General features: G+C 38.1%; 1 protein-coding gene across 1 annotated transcript; it reads left to right on the top strand.

Moving 5' to 3' along the window:
• Positions 1-659: 659 nt before the first annotated feature.
• Positions 660-23,020, top strand: map3k20a (mitogen-activated protein kinase kinase kinase 20a; the record flags this gene model as incomplete). The annotated part of the gene is made up of 20 exons (XM_079253710.1): positions 660-807; positions 2,076-2,265; positions 4,206-4,293; positions 6,555-6,656; positions 8,279-8,344; positions 8,656-8,684; positions 9,445-9,582; positions 11,537-11,623; positions 13,080-13,154; positions 13,254-13,360; positions 15,474-15,609; positions 19,253-19,297; positions 19,391-19,421; positions 19,508-19,647; positions 19,763-19,825; positions 19,901-19,990; positions 21,604-21,720; positions 21,882-21,956; positions 22,067-22,217; positions 22,314-23,020. The coding sequence occupies exons 2-20, from the start codon at positions 2,107-2,109 to the stop codon at positions 23,018-23,020; spliced, it is 2,406 nt and encodes an 801-aa protein (XP_079109836.1). The 5' UTR covers positions 660-807; positions 2,076-2,106.
• Positions 23,021-23,248: the final 228 nt, after the last annotated feature.

The raw sequence follows: 23,248 nt of genomic DNA, 5'->3' as shown, positions 1-23,248 counted from the left end.
TGAGGAAAGCATTGAAGTCTCTTTAAAGAATTAATGAATGTGTCCCAAATTACAAAGAGTCTGGTCGCATATTTTCAAATCTTTGCACATTTTTTTCTTCTGATAAAAATAACATACAAAAATTGTGAGCATGGTATATACATGCTTTCTTTTAGGCTTCCAGGAAAGGTCAGTGTGTTTATCTAGTATGATGACCATAATAAACTATTGAAGTCTATTGCAGTGTAATAACACTGTCCAAAACCATTCAAATTCAATAATGGAATAGATTAACACTTTGTGAAAGATAAAACAGCTTCCTAAAAACAAAACAAATAACAATATTAACAAAAAATGATTTGAACAGATGCTCTCTTGCCTGTCCGGTTTAAAATACTGCAGCTGAAACCAGCTAAATATTAGTGGTCTACAGCTATGTTAACTGGCAAAATAAACTGGATTTTTTAAATGTGTTCTTTTACCAAAATAAATGTTTATTAAATATTCCCTTATTAAGTTGAAGGTGACGTCACATGGCCCGAAGACCTCGCTGTTGTGTTGTTCCCCATTTGTCCAGCAGGGTGCGCTGTTGCCATCAGTTTGAAGAAGCGACATGGTATGTTGTTCGCCAAACTTGAGAGACCAGTTTAAAAAAAAAAAAAAAAAAAAAAAAAAAAAAGCTCCACGGAGTGGCGAAATCATAGCCGAAGAGAAGTCACACGTGATTTTTTCCCGGAACTCTCAACTGTTTTTGAACTTTCTCGTGTCCGACCCCACCAGCAGCCTCTACGTGCTACATTTAAGACTTAAACTGAGCTCTGGATGTCGGTATGTATGTATATAACTTCAGAAACAGCGTAAAAGTAACAAAACTAATTTCACATACTGTTAGTTTAAGTGGACTGCGTGGATTAGGACAGTTTGCAGGGCGCCACATAACCTACAGATAAAGGCGTTTGTTGCTTATAATCGATACAACACACCAGAATGTGAGATGTTTATAAATGTGTGATCACTGCTTATATAATCATGCTATTATGGGTTTACTCTAATGTCGTGTATTGGTTTTATTGTTGTCAGTGCAATCCTCTGTTGTGGGTATACTCAACATAGAAGTATTGTTTTCATATTATAGGCAGAAAGGTTATTCAACATGTCATGTTAAGAAGTAAGAGTGTGATTTAAATTTCTTTATGTACCTGTGATTTGACACATGGTTATCAGATGTGATTGTTCCAGTGCATAGCTACAGCAGTGTTTGCTATGAGGTGGGAAGCTGGCTGCAATGACTTGAAGAGAGCCACCATATCCCAGTAACCCTGGCTTCTTGAGTGGTCAGACAATAGTCTGGGGGGGGGGGTCAGGCTTCTGAGCAAATTGCTTTGATGCTAAGTATAACACCAATACAAGTAAATCAGCAGAAAGTAGTGGCTCCCCTCTGTGACAATAGAGGCATTTCCACTGTGATGGATAGTAATCCCAATGAAGTCCAAGGTAACGGCCTTTTAAAAGCTGTAATTGCTCTGCTGCAAATGGCAAAACCCAGGATAAAAAAAAAAACAGCCCTACAATTTCCTGTAATGATGGATTTTTAATTTTTAATTTTACAAGATGCCTTTTATGCTGTTAGAGACAAACAAGAGATGTGGGAATCAGTTGGTGTGGATTCTGCTCTGGCAGCTTTCGGTCTTGGCATACACACATAACATAATGTTTGGCCTCAACATGAGTCGAAAGAGCTCCTTTTTTCCCCCAAAAACGATAAAGAAAACGAGGATCTCTCTATGTTTTTGTATCAAAACAGTTGGAGACAGTTTTTTAACGATGATTTTTTAACCATCCCTGTTTGTGGCCTTACTTGTGCCAAACACAACAGACCCTGCTGGAATAGTCTGTGACTGTTGATGCATGGCTCCAGCATACCAGGCATGCCAGCATGCTTACACAAGCAGAAAAATGAACCCTAAGCTTTTTGCTCAGTGGTATTGATGAGTACTGTAAGTGGAAAATAAAGCCGATACCAGCCAGCAAGCCGGCAACTTTTCATTTAAGGTTGAACTAAACCAACTTACCTCTTGTCCTCTTATTCCCAACAGAAGCTGGACTGGAAACTAGCTTCATTATGAGATGTTGTCTCCCAGCGCGTCTTTCGTGCAGATCCATTTTGATGACATCCACTTTTATGAGAACTGTGGCGGCGGCAGCTTTGGTAGCGTGTACCGAGCCAGGTGGATATCCCGAGACAAAGAGGTGGCAGTGAAAAAATTGCTCAAGATTGAAAATGAGGTAGGAGTCATAATTGCCTTGGCTTTTCTTATACTTTTTAATTGTCAGTGTAGTAATCATTTTAATTACCACCCCATTTAGCTGGATGTGGTGACTTCTCTACCCATCACTCATGGTCATTATACTCCCCCACTCTTGAGAAGTGTGCTGCAAAAAGAAACATCTTTGCTAAATGAAAGAATGTATTTGGCCCAATTATAGCAGACTCCTCTTGAAATCCCTTTGAAAGCACAGAGCTATTGTCTTAAAAACAAAAAAGAATGATCTTTGAAATCATTTCAGGGAAATTGTGCTGCAGTTGTTGGCCTTTTAGACCTTTAGAAAATTATTCATAGTTTCTTTTATGAAATTGTGAAAGATCACAGATATTCATTCAACTTTTCTCAACCACTGGAGTGATGATTGTTCAGTGAAAATGATAATTTAACCGTTTCAAATTGAACCAATTGTTCCTTTAATTATAGTGTTTGGTTACAATTACATGAACTCAGTCTGTCAGATTTTTGTTCATTCAAGAAATGGTTTCAAATAAACTGTTTTTTCCTTCTTTTTATTTGCTAAATTTGTACGTCAATAGGTCATTGAATATGTTTTTTTAATTAATTCAATTTAATCTTAATAAAATTCACAAGAAATTAAGTGTCTCATGTGATCTTTTTAACAAGTACATTTAATGCTAAAGTTTAAACAGAATGTGTGTTTAAAGTTTCAGCTCACTGTATGCATTGTTTATTTTCCCAATAAGCTGATCCATCCTCTGTAGCTTTACGCACAGTTGAAGTGTTTCCCATGATGCATCATTCAGGAAGAAAGCTTTAGTTACTTTACTCTGACCCTTATTTTTTCTTTTCAAACAACCACTAAAGTACTGGTTCTGGACCTCAATAGCTGGTTCTGTAATGGCACAAATTCTTTACATTGCCAGAGCAAAGAGCCACTGTTGCTGTTGGTGAGATAAGAGTGACTAACATGTTGTGAGTGCCATGTATAAAAATCCACTGCCAGTGTAGTGTCTAATCTGCTTAAAAGTTGTTAGATACTTAGCAAGGACTGAGAACTTATTCTTGTTCTTAAGAACAAGAACAAGTTTCGTTTTGACTTGGATATCATACTCAGAATCAGTTTTAGTGGGGTGAGTTTTTTTTATATAGGGCAGTGTGGTTTCTTAGATTTGGGACCCTGCTGGGCTGCAACCATTGTAAATAATAAATGTCACTGTGGTATTATCTGAGTCAGGAACACAACTTTTAAGGTCAGAAAATGAAAAAGCTATTGCCAGGCCTCTTGACTTCTCAGCGTGCTACGTAGGGCAACATTTACCATAGCTTATTTTCGGCTGTTTTTATAAACAAAGTCTTAGGCTCGGTTGACAAAAATATAGATATTTTGATCATTTTGGCTACTGGTCTTATAGCAGCACCCTTTTCTAGTGCCATTTTTAAAAACTGGTCAATAATTGGAAGTGCAGATCAGCACTGCTGAACACATTCAGAAACGTACACTCAGGTTTTAAACGGCATTTATAAAATCAGCTGGTTATAATAAGACACAGTGGCAGCAAAAATCTAACAGATCTGAGAAAATGAGCTATTTTCGTACTATTCTAGCTATTCTACGTATTTTTTTCACATGTGTACCATGCTAACAACTCGCTAAGTTTAGCTTGGATTGTAGCTAAAAGATTAAATGACTGTTTTTCTGTGCCGTCCATTCACCATGATTGATGTCTCAAATCGTCATGTCACAACAGCTACTTGTTAATCATGTAATGCAATTATCATAACAAGATTTTAATTTACTCTCTAACGTATGCCGTTGTTTAGCATTTTGTGCTAAATTAGCTAACTGAACTTGCAACAGACATGTATTATATTAGTAATTTTTATTTTGTTTCTACCATGAAAAAGTTATGCTTCCTTCTTGTGTGTGTTCATTCTCAGGCTGAAATCCTCAGCGTCCTCAGTCACCGCAACATCATTCAGTTTTATGGTGCAGTTGTTGAGGCTCCAAACTATGGAATCGTCACTGGTAAGTTTTATAAATGATGATGTTTATGATTTCTTGTGCAAAACCAGTAAACAGGAGAGAAGCTGGGTTACGCTGTTGTAGACAATGCAGTAGCTGAATGTGTTTTGCACCAGTTGTACAGATGACAAAACAGTGAATGGAACAGAGGTTTCTATAGAAGCATTAATGAAAGCCACAGGCTTCAGGAAGATGTATACATCCACACAGTAGTTCTGTACTCTGTTTTTTTGATCCTATAGTTGTTTGTAGTTCTTTTAAATGTGTAAACTGCGAAGAGACAAAAAAGGTAACCATCATTCCTTTACTCAAACCTTCACCTAGCAGGTCATACTGCAGAAAAGTCATTTATGCCTATACTAATAATTATACATACAGTAGTTTAGACACATTTTTTATTAAAACTAATGTGTCCAAAGCTTGCAAAATTCTGCTTTATGGCTTCATTTAAAAAAAAAAAAAAAAGCATTTAGAAAGAAGGTATCACAAGAGCAATCATCTTCCTCATACCAGCTTCTATGAAATCAGTTGTGAAAATACCAAAGGGCGAGGGCCAAAAAGTGTGAAATCTTCTTTCAGAGATTTCACACTCTTGCGTAACTTTTCCCCTATACATTAGAATATAATGTCAATTTCATCTTATTTTTACTCTGGAATGTTATTCAATTAAAAAATGCATAAAGTACAGTCATTTTAATAAAGGATTTGAGCAGCATGCTGAAACAGTGGGGATGTTTTTTGAGAAAAGGGTGTGGTGGCTGAAAGACCTTTGATATTCCTGGGAGAACTGGGAATATCTTCCTAAACTCTGCATCCATTCGTGGAACAAATCTCTAACTGCAGAGCTACAATTTGATATGGTTTGACCTCTGGCCCCCCCCCTTGTGACTTTACGCAGATTATGTGCTAAAGGTTTCATTTATCTCTTTTGAAGAAGGGTGCTTCATGAAATTAGTTACATAATCTGTTACTTTTTTCATAGTAGTAAAGAAAAATTCAGGAAAACAATCAGAATGTGAGCAGAGAAAAACAACTTGTGACATCCTCCACTGTGTTTTGAAGCTGTGAGACAGAAAGTCTTGTTGCCAAGGAGCTAGCGGGTGTCTTTGTTTATCGAGGCAGAATCTAATTAACACCAGAAAAATAAAAAAAAAGGGTTTATGGTCATTATAAATTCCCTCTCTATGTTGACACACAGCATTAATCCAGGAAGTTTTGTCCTTCTACAGTCTATCTCAGAGAGCCGTTTGTCTCTGTTGACAGGCAGGACTTTAACAATATCTGCTTTCACTCAGCAGAATCATAAACCTGATGAATTGTGGAGAGTTATCTTTGCAGGGTTAAGGTACATTTGTCTTTTTAACTTCTTTTGTTTGTTTTTGTATCGCATAAAACCCAACACCGAACTAAAATGAAAGTGCACTTTACGGCCGAGCGAACGCTGGTTATGAATGTAACGATGGAATGTGGATCTACTCTAGATCTCCCCTCCCATTTGCGCCAGCTAAGTAGCTGCATACAAGGTGTTAACACATTTTGTATCTGGTGCCATGTTGATTCTGATGTGTAAAAAGACCCCATGAAAACCAGGCCTGTAATAATAAAAACCTTTGGTGTGTTTTATGATGGTTAATTAGGCTTCTGTCTTGGTGCCTGCTTATGTTTACTGTACTGTGTAGAGATTTGATTGGGTTATTATGCACAAACAGAGCCTTCCTGCTGTTTGAGCTCCTGCTTGTTTAGCTATATTTAAGTACTTTACAAAGTAGCCTTTATCTACATATTGGAAAAATGTTGCTTGTTCTACATATCTTTTTTTTTTTTTTTTTTTTTTTTTTTTTTTTTTTTTTTAATCAAAGCTTTGTTTTTATGTCTTGAACAGTCTTGTGGAACAGATTCTGCAGAGGGGTACATGAATGTCAAGTTTCAGTTGTCGCTTATGGCCCATTAGAGGTTTGCAAGTAAAACCTTTGAAAACAGAACAGAAAGCTCATTCCTGTGTTGGAGAGATGTAAGAATGTGACAATGTGACTTGTCCAGATTGGACGAGAAGCATCAATCCATATCACGCCAGTTACAGCAGGAACAATGTTTACATAGAATTCTGTCGGCAGACTTTTGGGAAGCATTAGTTTTGTATAGGGGAACCAATAACATCTAATCTATATATAAGAATATATATATTCTTTTTTATTTGTGTTTTCATAAATTTTCCAATGTTTTGATGATAGCCACTAACCATGTGTGTTTTTATGCTTCCTTAGAGTATGCCAGCGGTGGCTCACTGTACGATTACTTGTCGAGTGATGAAAGTGAGGAGATGGAGATGGGACAGATCATGACTTGGGCTGCAGAGATTGCCAGAGGTAAATTTGGTATTTAAATATATCCTTGATCATAAACCTAAAAGACAGGATTAATTTCTGACTTAGTAACGAAGCCTTTTTATTCAATTGAAAGGTTGCCATGGTGATGCAAAGTTGTAACATTCCATCTGAATGAGACTGAAAATTCACAAAAACTTACTCTGCTGTTATTAAGAGAAAAAAAACCTCTTGATGACACAATTTTTGCACACTCACATGTGTGACATTTATCTTTCTGGTCCATAAAATGTGAAAAAAATTTGGGAGTTCTACTTAGTCACCTTTGGTTTTATGTGACCATGTTGCTGTCATACAATTGTGAGTCATTTAAATTTTTTCTAAAATCAATCTATTAAAAATAATAGATTAGATTTATCTTGCATTTTTTTGCAGACTGCCCTTAAAATGCACATATTATTTATTCTTTCTATGTCAGAAACTGTATCTAAAAAGGTAGACAGAGCCTCTGTGATGTCACTTGTAGGTTTCTGAAGAGCTGAATTGAGGCTTGGTGGGCAATTCCCATTTTAGCAGAATTAAGTGTGTCGTCACTTTGGGATAATACAAAAGTGTACAAAGAGATGGAGCTGAGAGGGGGGCTGTGAGCATGGGGGTGTATGATTCACACCCATCAAACTCCAAGTTCAGACCAAAGATGTTAAAACATGGAAGCTGTTGACCCTGCATGAAGAAATGTAATAAACTGGAAAAATACAAAGGACTCTAGGGAGAACTGGAGAAACCTGGAAGGTAAAGGCAACAGTAGTAGTCCTGGGGGGCCATGTCCCACCAGGCTGGAGCAGTCACTCCAACAGATACCAGGAGTAAAATCAGACATCTCCTTTCAACGAGTTCAGTCCAAGGAGCATAGGAACAGCTAAGGTGCTGTGTAAAACCCTCAAGCTCCCAGAACTCTGTTACAGGCACTGAGCTTGAGATGAACAGCCACCCACCCCACTCAGGGTCGATGGGAGGGTGGGTGGGAGTTCAGACACAGAAGAGTAACTGCCTTGCTTGCTCTGTGAACAACATTAAGTGCAGCCCAGCCTCTGGTTGGCGGACGTTATGGCTTCAGAGTGTTTTAAAGAGATTGAAGACCACCTTCTGTTGTTAAAGTCTCCTATTTGTGAGCACTTCGGCTACTCAGGGAAGTATGTAAATGGACAAAGAGAAATGCATCAAACAAAAGCAGTCTACCAGTCTTGTGCCAAGCTGTGTTTAAGGCCTGTTCCCCCTATAGCCCCGCCCCCTTTACACGAGCATGACATCTTGCTTTCTCTAAAAACCTCTTTCTGGTTGAGCTGCTCAAGCCTGAAATCAACATGGAAAGCATGATGGCATTTTCTTCCTCTGAGTTTACATAGCATAATGTTCATACTTTCTTTTTTCTCTCTATGACTGCATCGTGAAAAGCGGATCACAAATTGTTGTTCTTTTTTGGTTATCGTGTCATTTTTAATGATTCTTGCTTCTAAGTGGTTTATCTTTAGCAGGTTGGTGGAGGCAGTTTAACACGGAGAAGCCTTACTTCTCAGATTTCTGCCACTATTTTCTGATGGTTTTGTCAAAATGAATCTCAGTTTTCAATGTACTTTGCCTGACAGTACTTATTTCTACTTTAGGGATGTATTATTTGCATACAGAAGCCCCTGTAAAGGTGATCCACAGAGACCTAAAATCCAGAAATGGTAACTGCAGTTCTCTTTAATCTCTTTAACTGATAATCTCTTATATATATATATATATATATATATATATATATATATATATATATATATATATATATATATATATATGTGTGTATATATATATATATATATATATATATATATATATATATATATATATATATATATATATATATATATATATATATATATATATATGTGTGTGTGTGTGTGTGTGTGTGTGTGTGTGTGTGTGTGTGTGTGTGTGTGCACTGTGTACACTTTGGTTTAATTTTAACTTGTAAAACTTTGTTTCACTTCTTTTCACTCAGTTGTTTTGACTTCAAACAAAATTCTAAAGGTAGGTTTTTAATGTATCTTCTTCTCTGGACTGTCATCAGAAATAGGAAAAGAAAGGATAAAGTAAATTTATAATACAATGTATCCTCATAACTAAAATTATAATATTTTATCACAGATTCAGATCATAATAGAAAAATAACGTTTTTATATGCAGCACATACAACATGAACAGGAAGTCATTGACAATTATTTCATTGTGATTATTAAGCCTTTGTGGTTCAGGTTGACTTTATCTGGGTAAAGAAAGCTGTTCTGTAAGTTTTGACCAGGTCATCAATGCACTTTGGTCCAACAGATTTTTTTTATACTTGGCTCTTGCATGAATTTGTTCCTTTTAGCAGCGAGGACTTTATTATATGTTACATTATTGTAATACTTATATTTTTAGGATTTGAATTTTTTATCAATTAAAACCTCGCTTATCTCATTCTTCATGGGTACTTTTGATATTTATCCAAAACCTACAAGTTTTGCCTTTGAGTCATTCACTTTTTAAATTTAGATTTTATTTTCTGTATTTGTAAAACTGCCTTTACATTTTTATCTTTTGTTACGGCCCAAATCACAGTGTTATTGTATATCAGTGATTTACATTACTGGCATTTCCTTACTTTACTGTGAAAAGGAAAAAAAAAAAGTGCCTTGCACTTGTGATTGTTTCATTTACAAAAACATGAAGTCAATCTGTATTTAGTTATAAAACTAATTATTTTGACTTACCTGCAACATTTGTCTCATTTACCTCTTCTTCACTCCAGATCTGTGATTTTGGAGCCTCTAAGTTCTTGACCCACACGACACACATGTCCTTAGTGGGTACATTTCCTTGGATGGCTCCAGAGGTGATCCAGAGCCTCCCTGTGTCTGAGACATGTGACACCTTCTCCTACGGCGTTGTGAGTCAAGGAGCTGACACGTTACTTGAATGTTGATACTATTTTGGCCATTTAAAATGATGTAAATCGCTGTTGTAGCACATAAAATCTTGTTTTAGTGCTATGAGCCCTGAGAGACCTGGTCGAGTCATATTGCTTCCATGTGAGGGCAGTCGCAGAAACATGTTGAACAGTCTGAGTTCAGGGCTGCTCTGGGTTGTGAAGTATTTAACGGCCGCAAAGCACAACTTTTGTGTGTGCTCTTCACTTTTACTTTGCTATTTGTCATATTTGGTGCTCTTTTTTTTTTTTTTTTAAACCAGCTGCTGTCAGCTCAGGGAGCCTGTCCTGACTCAAGCTATTTTTCAGTCTAAGACATTTAAACTAACAGGTAATGTTGTTTCTCAAGACTGTAAATTGTTAAGGATTAGTTCAAAAAGGCAACTTCTTTCCTTTAACCTGTCAAAAGGTTAAGGAAAAGAGTTTGGAGAAATTTATAAGGACTTTGGGAAAGGTGACTCAGCTAACATAAAATTCAACCACACTAGACTAGTTTGTGGTATAAGACTGTAGCACCAACCACATATATTCAATAAATATTCAACAAAGACTGCCCTCTCTTTTTCTAAAGCAAGATTTTCATGTTGATTCTCTGTTTATTCTTTTATATAACATACCCAAGTTATGTTATTCAGTTAGAAGCTGTACTGTACTATTTATTACTTTATTATAAAAGTGAATTTGACTTTATGAGGTGTAGGTGATGATGTTCCCTGAGTCCCACATGGGTTTTGACTGACAGAGACTTAAAATCGAATTTGCACCAAAGTCCATCATGGCTGCCAGCACTAGTCCTGTCGACATTTTCATCTTTTCTGCGCTTAAGTGGACCAAAGCTTCAGCTTTGACCTTTGCAGAATTACAACTTGTTAGAAATGCACTTTCTCTGTCATTTTGCTAGAAAGTTAGGCACAGAGAAGTAGCCTAAAAATAGAAATAGTTCCAACAAATTTTCTTTGGTACAAGATGCAAAGTTTTTTGGTATTAAAAAAACATATATTTCCTTAGATCTTTGGAATATTTTAGAACTTGAAATGTAGTGTGTATGATTGTAGTGTTTTATAAGTCAAATTTTATGCCATTATTAGTAAGTTAAAGCATGCATACAGGTAAGTACTCACTTGTACAAAAGGTAGTCGGTTAGAAATCCTGAAATTTCAAGTCCTGTTGGCCTCCCGTGTATTTCGTTCTTTTATTTGTATAGTAAATAAAATGTTCAGTATGTCATATAAGTAGGGCATATGAATAATGACAAAAAGTAAAACAGAAGATTTTTGCTCTTCTTTTTTCTAAAAAGCCAGATTTCCTGATATTTAATTTAGTCATTGGAATACATTTTATTAAATTTGGAGAAGGCAGCCTACACAGCCAAATGATGTGCCACTGAGTTGGAGATGAGTTGGTGACATTTGTAAAAGGGAATAATTTTCATTGTTACCTCTTGGACATTGTGAACAAGGATACACTGTGTTAAAGAAACAAGTTTAATCAACCTGCTTTTTAAACTCCTGAATTCCTGAAAGATGGACGAAAATAGTTGGTTTTTGTTCATGTCCAGGTCCAATGTTAAAGGAAAATCATGCGCTTTAGGTACTACTGGTTAGTTATCTTCCTCCTCAATACGGTTTCTCTATCTTGTTGCTGGTTGTTTCTACTAAGCATTTTAAATGACAACATGCATGCAAGTTGTCTGAGTTTGAGTGATTAAATGGCTATCTGTACCTTTTGCTACAATCTCCTGGCAATTATTTGGCAAAATAATGGCTTAGACATGCACCATGTCATATTTGTGTCAATGGACTCATAAACATTTAGATGTTTGTTTTCACGTGGCATATAAGTTGAAGAAAATCTGACCTATTTCTAGAAGAATGAATTGAGATAGAGTTCTCACTTTCTGGCTCCTCTGTGACAGGTACTTTGGGAAATGCTCACCCGTGAGATACCATTCAAAGGCCTGGAAGGCCTGCAAGTGGCCTGGCTCGTGGTGGAGAAGAACGAGGTATTTAACGGCATGTTTACATTTATAGAGTCTTTACTGTTCAGAGAAGAAATCACATCGCGATTGGAATTCAGTTTTTTAAAGACATTATTCATCGCTGCATGTATTAAAATATTGTAAATCGTGCAAAAGTGATATACTCTGTGATTGAATCTTTATCTCTGCTGTTTACTAAGCCAATTTATACAATCAACCCTCTTAATTAATGAATTCTGAAAAAATCAATGCCAGTTTGTGCATGCAATATTTTACTTCTTCAGATATATACAGAAACACTTTCCTTTGTCTTTAACATTATTGGACTATTTAATTTGTTTATGTTCTTTTACCTATTGTCTTGTGACCTGACGATCTGCAGTCCAATCCCTACACTGCTGTCCCCCCAAGTCAGACACAATTGTTCTTGAGGGCCAGTCCCAAGCCCGGATCAATGAGGAGGATTGCATAATGTAAAACGTGCCAATTAAACTGTGCAATGATTCACTGTGGTGACCCCTTCAGAAGGACATGCTGAAAGGGAAACAACAACAACACTGTCATATGTATATAATAGAAATATTCTATAAAAATGTACGCGTCATTTTCTTGTCCTTTTTTTTTTATCACAAACTCAGTACTTATATGTATGCATATATATGAAATCTGATAGTATATTTGTTTATTTTTCAGTGACTGGCAATGTATGTATAACTTTCCTAATTCCCACTAAAGTGGCAAAATTGTAAATATACCACCCTCACTTATGAATATACAAGAAGACAGCTGGAAGACAGGTGTAAACTGTAGTGGACGTAATGCCTGAAACTGCATGTAAAAGCAGCATGAGAAAAGGAGATGAGAACACTGATACTGCAGCAACAATGGAAACGAGCCCTTTTCCAGACATAAGTTAATGCAAACCTGCACACAACACTTGTTTGAAACTAAGAGTGTCACATATTAAAAATCTCAGCAGAAACGTTGGATGAGAGGTGACTATGTTTTGACTGCTGTTTGAGTTCTGATCTTCCTGAAGATATGATGTCTCACCAGCTGAAATGTTTTGGACCATCATTAAACAGAAAATGCAAAGAAGACTGAGGATTGTTTACCTGTTGGAGTTCTATATGAGACAAAAATGGGACATCTCCTCATTTCCCAGACATTTACAGAGTGTTGTTCATAGAAGAGGGATGCTGCCCAGTGGTAAACATGACCTTGTCCCACATTTCTTTTTAGACGGATTGCTGGCATAAAAAAATACTTTCGACTTAATTCAAGATGAGCAAACCTTTCAAGAATTAGTAAAATGTCTCACTTTCAGCTCTGTGTTTTTCTAGCTTCAGCTGTGGATGAAATTCTTTGAGAACTGAAAATCTGTTTTTATGTATATTCCACAGTATCTCATGTCTTTTCTATTTTATAGTTTGTTTCCATAACGATGAAGCAATACTATTCTGCATCATGTGTATTTCAGAGGTTAACTATACCAAGTGGCTGCCCTCCAAGCTTTGCTGAACTCATGAGAAAGTGCTGGGCAACAGAACCAAAGGTGAGTTACATTCACATCTAAATCTACTGTATGCTCTATGCTTTCACGTCAGTCATATACAGAGTTAATGTTTCTTTTTTTTTTTCTGTATTCATGTAGGAAAGGCCAGTGTTCAAGCAGATCCTGTCTACGCTGGAGTCAATGTCGAAAGACAGCCAACTTCCTCAACAGTGCAACTCTTTCCTTCACAACAAGGCTGAATGGAGGTAATATGATCAGCTATTCTCCACAGGCAGTAAATGTATTTATAACACTATTTCTCACCCATATACTGCCTCAGCCTAAGGAAATGTGCAACTGTTTTCAAAGGATGATGTGAAAATGTGGCTGATGGGGTCCATGAAGCGCAAAAAAAAGAACTTGAGTTCGTGCATATAGATCCTTAATAATTACACTGATAGCTACATAAAGACATGAAAACCCCCAAAGAATGATCCATCTGGATATACTTCCTCTCTTTACCCATAAGACCCTAAAAATAATCACCATCTTTTTCAAGTAGAAGTGTTTAATTGGCCTGTATGAGCAGCTGGAGGTTTGGTAATGTTCAGCACAGCCTGAGTCTCAGCTGTCACTTTATTCTCTATCTGCCTCTCTGCGGGCCGTGTCTGTGCTCTGAGGTTTTCTTTTCTCTCTTCTCTCAGAAGTTGTACTTGTGGCATCATGTCCAGGCAGCCATCTGCACGTGGAGCAGGTTGGAGTGAATTTCAGTTCTGGAAAACAGAAAGTGAAAATGTGTAACACAGAAAGCTCAAGAAGTTTGCAAGATGCTGGTGAAGGAAGAATCTTTTGGCTGATCAAAACAAGAAGCAGCTGTAATAGACATGATACTGAGGTGTTGACTGGAGCAGATGATACTATATGTGGTATGCATATTACCCAGAAATTCCCCTCCAGCTTCAGCTTATTGAGGTCAGACTTCCACATTCCTCTTAGTTTACTGTTCATTTGTCCCCAGCAGATGCCATCCATCTGTGTAGCTTTGAGTGGATTTGAAAGATTTTTTTACACGTGTGTATGGAAAAAAAAAAAAACCAGCCATGAAATGTACAAGGCTTTTCAGGAAAGTGGGAAGCAAAATAAGGAACTATTTGCAAGGTTGGGCGGAAACTGTTTGTAGGTGGGAATCTTGTAGGTGGAGGAATTGGAGGACCAGGAAGACCAAGCCTTGGCCTTCCTGCCTGGGCTGCACTACGCACATGTGTTTGTGGGAAGAGGGTGGGATGTTTGTTTAAGGGCTAAAGTTCAGGAAAGATTTCCACAACACATAGTGCAGCTCCACCTGCTGGTTAAAACAAACTTCTCTAATAAAAGGCATGGATAAAGCATTTGTCTTTCCTTGGTATTCTGACGTATAGCTACTTGGTGACTTTGTTTACATTAATCTCCTTTTGGTCAAGTTGGTTTTCTTACCTTTCTTAAACACACACTGTTTCTTGTGTGACATTTCAACAAAGTATTTTGTTTGTTTTTCTTTTTTTTTTCACAAGTTTAAAGTGCTTCAGGTGGTAAAACCACTTTAAACTTATGTTTAACTAAGCTACACAAGGCCAGTTAGCTTTAGTAAAAGGTTTATTCAAGTTAGTCTTATGAAGACTACATGAAATACAATCACTTTTTTTTAGCTTTATCTTTTAGCTAACTAGAGAAATACAAAAAGGCAAACTGGATTTTAGGGTCATCACCAAGTCCTTTGTTGCACTTTGCTTTAGCTTTCTGAACTTGCAGAATTCCTCATACATTGTTCTACTGCTGTGTGTAATCTTGAGGTCTTAGAGCAACTACCCACAGGGGTATTGTTTTAAAGGAATTGTAAAGAAATTTGGTATAAAATTACATGAAAGTGACAGAAAAGCACTGTGATGTTGCAACAGGATGGATGACAAATGCTATTACTTGGATAGCAGAGGGAGGGATGTAAACAGCGGTCACATAAAGGAGTTTGTACAGATGGATTTCTTTATTTCTTAAATGATCAAGAGTAAATGGTAAAAATTATTTCTGAAGTCATTCCTGTGGACCTGTCTCTCACATAAAAGGTAAAATGGTTGAGTTTTTATAGTGCTGCTCCCACACCAATGAAAATAGAACAAGAAAGTAGAAAACAGAAGAACAAGACTTCTCAAACTTCTTATCACATAATCATAACTGTAGTGAAGATAAAATGCAGTTCTGCTTTTCAGTTTTGCTGTTCAAGAACGAGCATGGCAGCAAGGAAGTTGGAAAATAAAAACTGACGGTTGACAGTTTTGCATTTCACCATGAAAATAAGGATAAAGTCCACATGAAACGTTTTTTCTCTGTTGCTGTGTGCTGCAGGTGTGAGATTGAAGCTACACTTGAGCGGCTGAAGAAGCTGGAGAGAGACCTGAGCACCAAAGAACAGGAGCTGAAGGAGCGCGAGCGACGTCTGAAGGTGTGGGAGCGCAAACTCATTGAACAGTCCAACAGCCCGGTGAGTCTCTTGTTACATCCTCTTCACTTTGATCCACCTTCACCTGCAGGAAAGCTGGACCACTGCAGCTGCCTTGCATCAGCTTTATGATACTATTCCTGTATTTCCTGGTGTCTCCAGTAGCACTGAAGCATAGAAATGATTTTTTTTAATATGAAGTGGGAACAGGAAAGCAGTGAGAGGAAGGATGAGTGCTCAGTTTCTGACATGCAGTTCATGTTATTCTGTGCTTTGTTCAATTTTTTATTTTCTAAGCACAAAGATTGAAGTACGACAGCCCTAAGATTTCACACAAAGCAGATAAAACTGCTCCTAAATGTCCAATAATTTGATTTACTCGCCTATTAATTATTTCATTGATTTAGTATTGATAATGCTATTATTTCCTGTTGCCTAATTGTTGCTTCATCAAACAATAAAAACTCAGATAGTTAAACAATGACTTGCGGAAATGTATTATCAGTGTCAAAATGTGGAATGAGTCATCTTGCTAATTGCTTCAGTCCATCCTTTTTTCCAGTTATCTGACTGTGACCACAAGTTATTTACCTAAACAAGGTTTAAACCTGAAACTTGTGCATCTTTTCTCTTCTCTGCCTTTCTGTGTAATTTTCTGTTCTTTAATCGTCTTACATAGGCTTCAGTTTGTCCACTTGTCTTGCCTGCACTTCATTTTGTGGTTTAAAACTCATCATTTACTTCATTTTCTTTTCTTTTTTTTTTCCCTTCTCCATGCTCTCCTCTTTTCCTTTACCCCTCATCATCCCTGCTCTCCACTTGTGTGTGCCTTTCAGCTCTTCTCACCTGTGACAAAAAAGATAAGCGCTAAGTCGTTCTACCGTTATGAGACAGAGGAATCAAACAGTTCACAGATGTCATGTCAGATCACAACCTCCAGTAATAAGGAGGTGAATCTGCACGCTGTGATGAAAGGCTTTGAGGACGTGTTGTCGCACTTTGGCAAGCCCACCCTGCACTCTGGCATACGGGCCAACGTGCGGGCCAAGCAGAACTCTTCCAGGTCGAGCTGTGTCAGAAATGGACACAAAATCAACGTGGCTTGGGGGATGGGACACTTCTCTGGATGAATGAACCCTTGGATGATTGGTGATGCCGCAGCTGCATCTGTGATCCCAGTTAATGCATTATTGATGCGGAAGCACAACTGCTTGTTAAGTCATGTTGTTAATTATGTTATACTTTCATTAATCATTATTTTGCAACACCCTAACGCATACTACCCTCCGCTTTGTGAGCTGAATGCATGCTGCACAGGAGCACAGGCACAATTATTGAATATATTTTAAACTTTCCACCTGTGGATATTATGGATGTCATGTACTGTAAGTCTAATGTTGGGGATGTATAGAGGCATGCTGTGAGGAAAGAGCCAAGAGCCAGTTGCTTAGAGAAGGCCAGGCTTTCATGATGAAGTGACATTTTGCTGACATTAAGATTGGCCAATTTGTTCTGGATGCGGTGCAGTTGTTGAGACGCAGTCTCTTACCAGGATGGAAAAGTACTTTTTTTTTTTTTTTTTTTTTTTTGACTGACCTCGGTTCAAAACAGTTGGAAAAGGATTTTACTTTGTGACTGTCAGCTTCTCTCATTTTGTGCTCAAGGTTACATTTCAAAGCAGGTTTCTGCCAAACATTTTATAATACACATTTTTAAAGACTAATTTCCTTCTATAGAAAGGCGCAGCACTCCACTATATAGTCTAGAAGACTGAACAGTAGCAGTCTGCTGTAGAGAATATTGTGTAAGCATTAGTGTTCATTTTGGTATTACACTTCATGTGGGGGAAGGACATGCTTCCATAAGCCCATTAAATTGTCCTTTTCTGTTGTTATAATCAGTCTGTCTCATGAGGATGTAATCCTCTGTATTCCCATGTTGTTGCTTGTTGGCTCTAATTCTCCAGTCCAAACATTGTTAACACTCTTGTGGAATCCAGGCTGATTAGGCTAAATATATCAGTCCCACCTGGCTCTCACCTGTTTAAAATTAAACAGATACTTGAGGGATCCCGAAAAGCAAAACCTTCAAACTTGCTTCTAGCTTCTGCTAAGTTAAAACTATTTTAATTTGATTTATTTCCCTGTATTTTTTCAGAATTTTCTTAATAAATTAACAGCTTTTAACATTTTTACAAAACTACTTTTTTCTGTCTTTTATTTTAATTTAATTTTTCTTTTTATATTTGATTAGTCACTGGGTTATGTTATGGGTTGATTGTTGTGTTATATTACGACTAATTACAATTCTTAACAAACATGTTAAATACATTGCTTTGCATTATGTTTTGTGGGGTCTTTTTTTTTTACGTGAACATTGTGCCACTTTATAATGCCAGTTTTCTACGGCATGGTTGCCCATCATCAACTTAGTCCACATGGGGGCAGAATTGTGTGAACTAACCTCAACTCTGAGTCTATTTCCTCCTTCAGATTGCAAACATAAATACTAAACAAAACAACTCTATCCCCAATTGGAGATTCATGTTAATTTTGTGAATTCCATCAGTCTCATTGAAAGATGCACAGCTGCTCATTTGCAAAATAAATTATGTTTCTTTTAAACTTATATGAAATCTTTCCAGTCTGCTGCTGTCTAGTTCAGGGATCTGCATCATTTACAAATAAATCATTTTTTACCACTTGTCCTACCAATTAAACATGTTTTAAAGCTGCAAAACCTAACTGACCTAAAAGTCATTCCCAAAAAACAAAACTGTTAACATCTTGCATGACAAAGAGAAATTCTATGTCTGTGCAACATTGTAGTTCACATATTTACACAAAAGCAGTATCTGCTAAATATGGTTAACATCACTCATCTCATCATGAATTACTGAGTCTGCTGGAGCGGTACCTGTTTGCTAAGTTAAGATGTTTGTTGTCATTTTAATTGTCTTTGCATAGAGGGACATGTGTGTTTAATTTTGATCAGTCCAAGAGAAGATACTCTAATATCATAATGAATGACAGTTTTGTACAATAACCATGTACTCAGTCCAGAGTAGCTGTACTCAAACCTCCAGCAGTGATTATGGTTAAAGTATGTTTGCATTGTTTAAATTCCTTCAAAAGTTCTACATTTCTAAATCATCTTCAGTCTTCCAGAAAATGTTGTGTGTTTTGTTCTGGAAATGTTTCACAAGTCACAAGTCAAGCATATGGATGTGCTAGCATTGTTGATCATCCTGGCCTCGCAGATTTATTCTATAAATTCTTCCAAAACCAGGCAGTATGGACTCAAGACAGAGCCACAGGTTTAGTTAGAAATTTGAGCTACAACAGGATTACTGAAATAATGCTGTGTATCAGGATCATTAACCACCTTTTCTCCAAATATAAATTGCATTATTTCTGTCAGTATTTCAATGATAAATTATTATTTTGGCTTGCATGTAATTGCCTGGTAACATTTAACAAGCAACTGTTTTTTCCAGTCTTTTGTCTGAGATTTTGACCAGTACAAAGAATGTTTTGTTCAAGTAAAAAAGTAAAAGTAATGTTTAAAACCTATTTACCAGTCTATTTAAAACATATTTACCAGTTTCATAACATTTAATTAAGATCTATCATTATTAAAACACACACAGTGTCTATTTTTATGCATTCTGGCTGTTTCCCTGTAGTTGCTGCCCACCCTTGACATATACACCTGGACAGAGGAGCACGTGGTCAGTATTGTTGTATCTTTTTATTCTAATTGTAGCTTTAATGCGAGGCGATACCGTTACTAAAACTAACATATTGCTATTTATTCACTACAGTATTTCTGGATGGAGCAGTTATTTGGTGCAGGTTTGTCCCTTTTCTTTTCTGAATCATTCAGTCTTTTTCAACCACAGACTCCTTGTGATTTAACTCATTTCCATTTTGTTTGTCAGGGCATGGTACATGTGACATGCAGCTTTATGCAGACCTGTTTAAAGACAATCACATCACTGGAAAAAGGTTGCTGCTACTTACAGAAAATGACATGCGGGACATAGGAGTGAAGTCCAAAGGCCACGCCATGCATCTTAAGGTAAGGCACAGCTAGTCATTGCAGATGCTTTGTAACCATTACTTGCAGGATAACTTCTGAGCTGACTTATGTTTGGAGTTACTAAAAAAAATCATGAGGATTTTCTGTTCTGCAGGCTGAAATTGAGAAGCTCGCCAATGATTACCTTGGGTTAGTCCACTTCCCACCACTGCTGAAGGTATGAAGCTTCCTCTTTATCTTTTAGACGTGTCATTGGTTTTGTGCAATGTTTTACCACTTTTCTTTCTGGAAGGATGAGCTGGAAAAGGAGAAGGAGCAAAGTAAAACTGTAAATCTGGAGCTGGTGTTTGGATACCACTGGAAACCAGGAACAGGAAAGTCTGTAAGTTTATCAAGACACACAGTCAAACAGTGATTCCAACATATCTTTGTGCTGTGAGCATCATTGGTTCTGTGAAACCAACAATTAATAGATATTACAAAGAAAAGCTGCATCGACTTTGAACATTTCGGTAATAATAGATACTTTCTCAGCCTGCTGCTTCAAAAGCTGTTAGTTCTGAGGATTCGTGGCAGCGGCTGTTATACTGGCCATTGAAGACATCACTAGACATGTATTAAACCAGACAAATAAACATTTCGTTTTCAGCCTTGTATCACATCCACCTCGACTTGCTCACAGCCCTTTGTTAGGGTCTCAAACTGTGGAGAAAGGGTGGCTCTTCACTTGCTGTTTGAATTTAATCAAAAATAGCCCATTTAGCCAGAAGTCATTTTCTTTTAAAAGGCAAACGTTATTTAATCTTTCAGCTGTTCATTGTCCCATCATAAATAGTCCTCTTTCAGTGTGTTCGGCAGGGCTGAAACGAGCCTGCTAATTGCCTCCCATTTCTTCTGACATGTGGTGGTTTAGTGGGTAGAAAACACAGCAGGGAGAAGGAAACAGGAGGCTGAGAAAATGAGAGCTAATTATTTTCCCCTGCCTGGTGTCAGGTTCCGTGTCAGCCTTGTTTTTACAAACTGGAAGGTTTTTTGCACTAAATAAAACAAACCCGCACTGCTTTTTTTTTTTTCTTTGCCCCTCTTTGCTGGCGATGTCATGGAAGCAGCTGCACTTCTCAAAGACAAAATGAGGGCCTGCGATTGTGCGGCCACCATCTGACAGCCACTGAGGGTCCCCTACTAATGAGGATATCACCGTGCAGCCAAGTGAAAGGTGCTGAATTATGTATGAGTTGTCATTAGACGCACTCGGGTCCTAGGCATCATTACCAGACATTGTTTCTGCTGGAGTGATTAGACCAGCATGGACCTGGGAGCCCTGGTGCGACTGTCCAGGGCCGACACCAGGCCAGCACAGGGCCACTGGTGTGTTTCTGAGCCAGAGGCTTGCTGAAGCTTCCGCTTTGAGCTATTTCCAGCCCCTGGGGACAATGAAGGAGAGGTCGAAGGCTCCTCAGACGAGTGTGTTAGTGCCACTCCTCTGATGTCTCTCTCTGTGATCCCTACACAATGGATTGGCCTGTGGCACAGACCCAGCGTGGCTAAGAAGTGACCTGTGGCTCCATGGGCAGCTCTTAGGGATTGGAGGAATCATTACTGCTTTGTCAGCATTCAGTATGCAGAAGGAGAGGGCTGGGAAATGGCTCATATCTGTACGTCCCAGTTTGAAATACTGCCTGCAGTATTTTTTTGCGAAAAGGAATGATTGTATTTCCTTAACACAGAAAAAAACACAGTAAGAAATAGATGTAGATTGTGTCTGATAAAACTTAATATTTCCGTCCTTACCTACTGTTTTGTGGCTGGTTACCTGCCACTGCTACTGAACTACCTGTAGGTTGTGCTGTTGGTTTATGCTCCAAGTTAAAGAAATGTCCTCTTTTACAGAAAAGACAAATTATATCTCATAATAAATAACTTTTTTGAATACTTTTCTGTAGTTTTTTGCACCTTGCAACTATATTATCTCACTATTAACGCTTTGTTGACCAGGACTGCAAATGGAAAATGTACGTGGAGCTCGATGGAGATGACATAGCCATGACCTACATCAAAGATGTCGTCTTTAATGTCAACCGACAGGATGTGGAAATCCTGCGGATGACCAAGGTGTCGCCAGATAAAAAAAACTACTAGTTTCTTTTTGTTTGTATCCCTTCTTCCTTTTAACTGCTAAATGTCTGACATTAATACCTTCATTTCACTTCCAAGACTGTTGTATTGTTTTTGCTGCAGACGGATTTTTTAAACATTCTGTTTTTATGTTGCAGCCACCTTTTGTAATGGATAAATGGATTGTTGGACTACAGCCAAACCAGAAAGTGGACTACACTGTCAATTATGAGGTGAGCCATCATTTAAAAAAAGTGTACAAGTCCTCTATCAAAGACTATCATTAAGCCCTGTGTGACAATTACAAATTTTAACCTCCCTTCCTTTTCACTACACATTACAGAATGATGTCAAGTCACCAAAGTCTACCAGACATACCTGCCAAGTGGTGTGGACTGTCAGTGGTGAGCAAGACGAGATCAAGACTGTGGCATTGGTCATAGAAACACCACAAGCTAAAGTAGACTGGAACCCCGGGGACAAAACAAACTGTGGTATTTTTCTTTCTATTTAAGTTATTCAGTCTTCTTTAGACAACTACCGGTTGAATTGCGGTTTAATTGAGATGCAATGTGTATTTTCTGTTTTAGATATTGATCCAACATGGATGCACAATGTTAAGCAGCGGCAGATGATGACCCAGAAATCACAGCAGCAGACTGCTCCTCTGACCAGCTCTGATGCTCGCACTCTGCCTCAATTCCTCTCCGCACATGAAAGCCAAGAGTCTTCTTATGCTGCAGCTGTGCGCCGCTCTCCAAACCGCCTCCATGTGTCTACCGGGATTGACTCGCGTAGCACCTCTCCAACTGCCAGCCTGTCGGCCAAACTCTCACCGCTCAGTCTGGGGTCAAAAGGCAGCAGTCCTTCCAGCACTACGTCAGAGAGCACCTTAGAGCGAGAACGCCCACGCAGTGCCGGAGCCCTATTCAGTGATCGCAGAGGCAGCTACTTTGGCAACACATTACCGGTGGGAGGGGGGCAGGGTAGGGGGCATGCATGGACCAATCATAGAGGAAGCCATGTTTATAATAAAACCAGCAAAACCTCACGGCAGCCAGGGAGGCCACGATCCAACAGTTACAGTGTCACAGCACAGAACCGCCCATCGATGATCCCGGGTATCCTCTCTGTGACAGGAAACCCCAGTGAGGAAAAAGAGGGGGGGAAAGCCACTGATGGAGGGTGGATCAAAGTGGAACGTCAGAAAAGATTACCACGTCAGGACAATAAACCAACGAAAGGTCGACCAAGGAGAGGGGGCAGGGGAGGGCGTGGTGCAGGTGGAAGGACTTGATATGGGCCACACACTAGCTGACAGCTTCTTTTATTCTGAACATGCACTGAAAAGCCTTTCCATATGAATTGCATCCACGGACATGCACAAAAATTTAAGCTACATGTCCTAAGAGAATCAAAATCATGTCTGATGTATTTGTGTATTAGACTGTCTGTTTTTAAATATAGCTCTTTTTAAAATAATGAGTACTCAGAACGTATTTGTTTTTATCAGACATTTCTCAGT

Source organism: Telmatherina bonti (genome assembly GCF_933228915.1).
Source record: "Telmatherina bonti genome assembly, chromosome: 15".
In the NCBI taxonomy this organism is placed as follows: Eukaryota; Metazoa; Chordata; class Actinopteri; order Atheriniformes; family Telmatherinidae; genus Telmatherina; species Telmatherina bonti.
The sequence above is the reverse complement of the archived record's forward strand: the minus strand, read 5'-3'. Positions and strand labels throughout refer to the sequence as shown.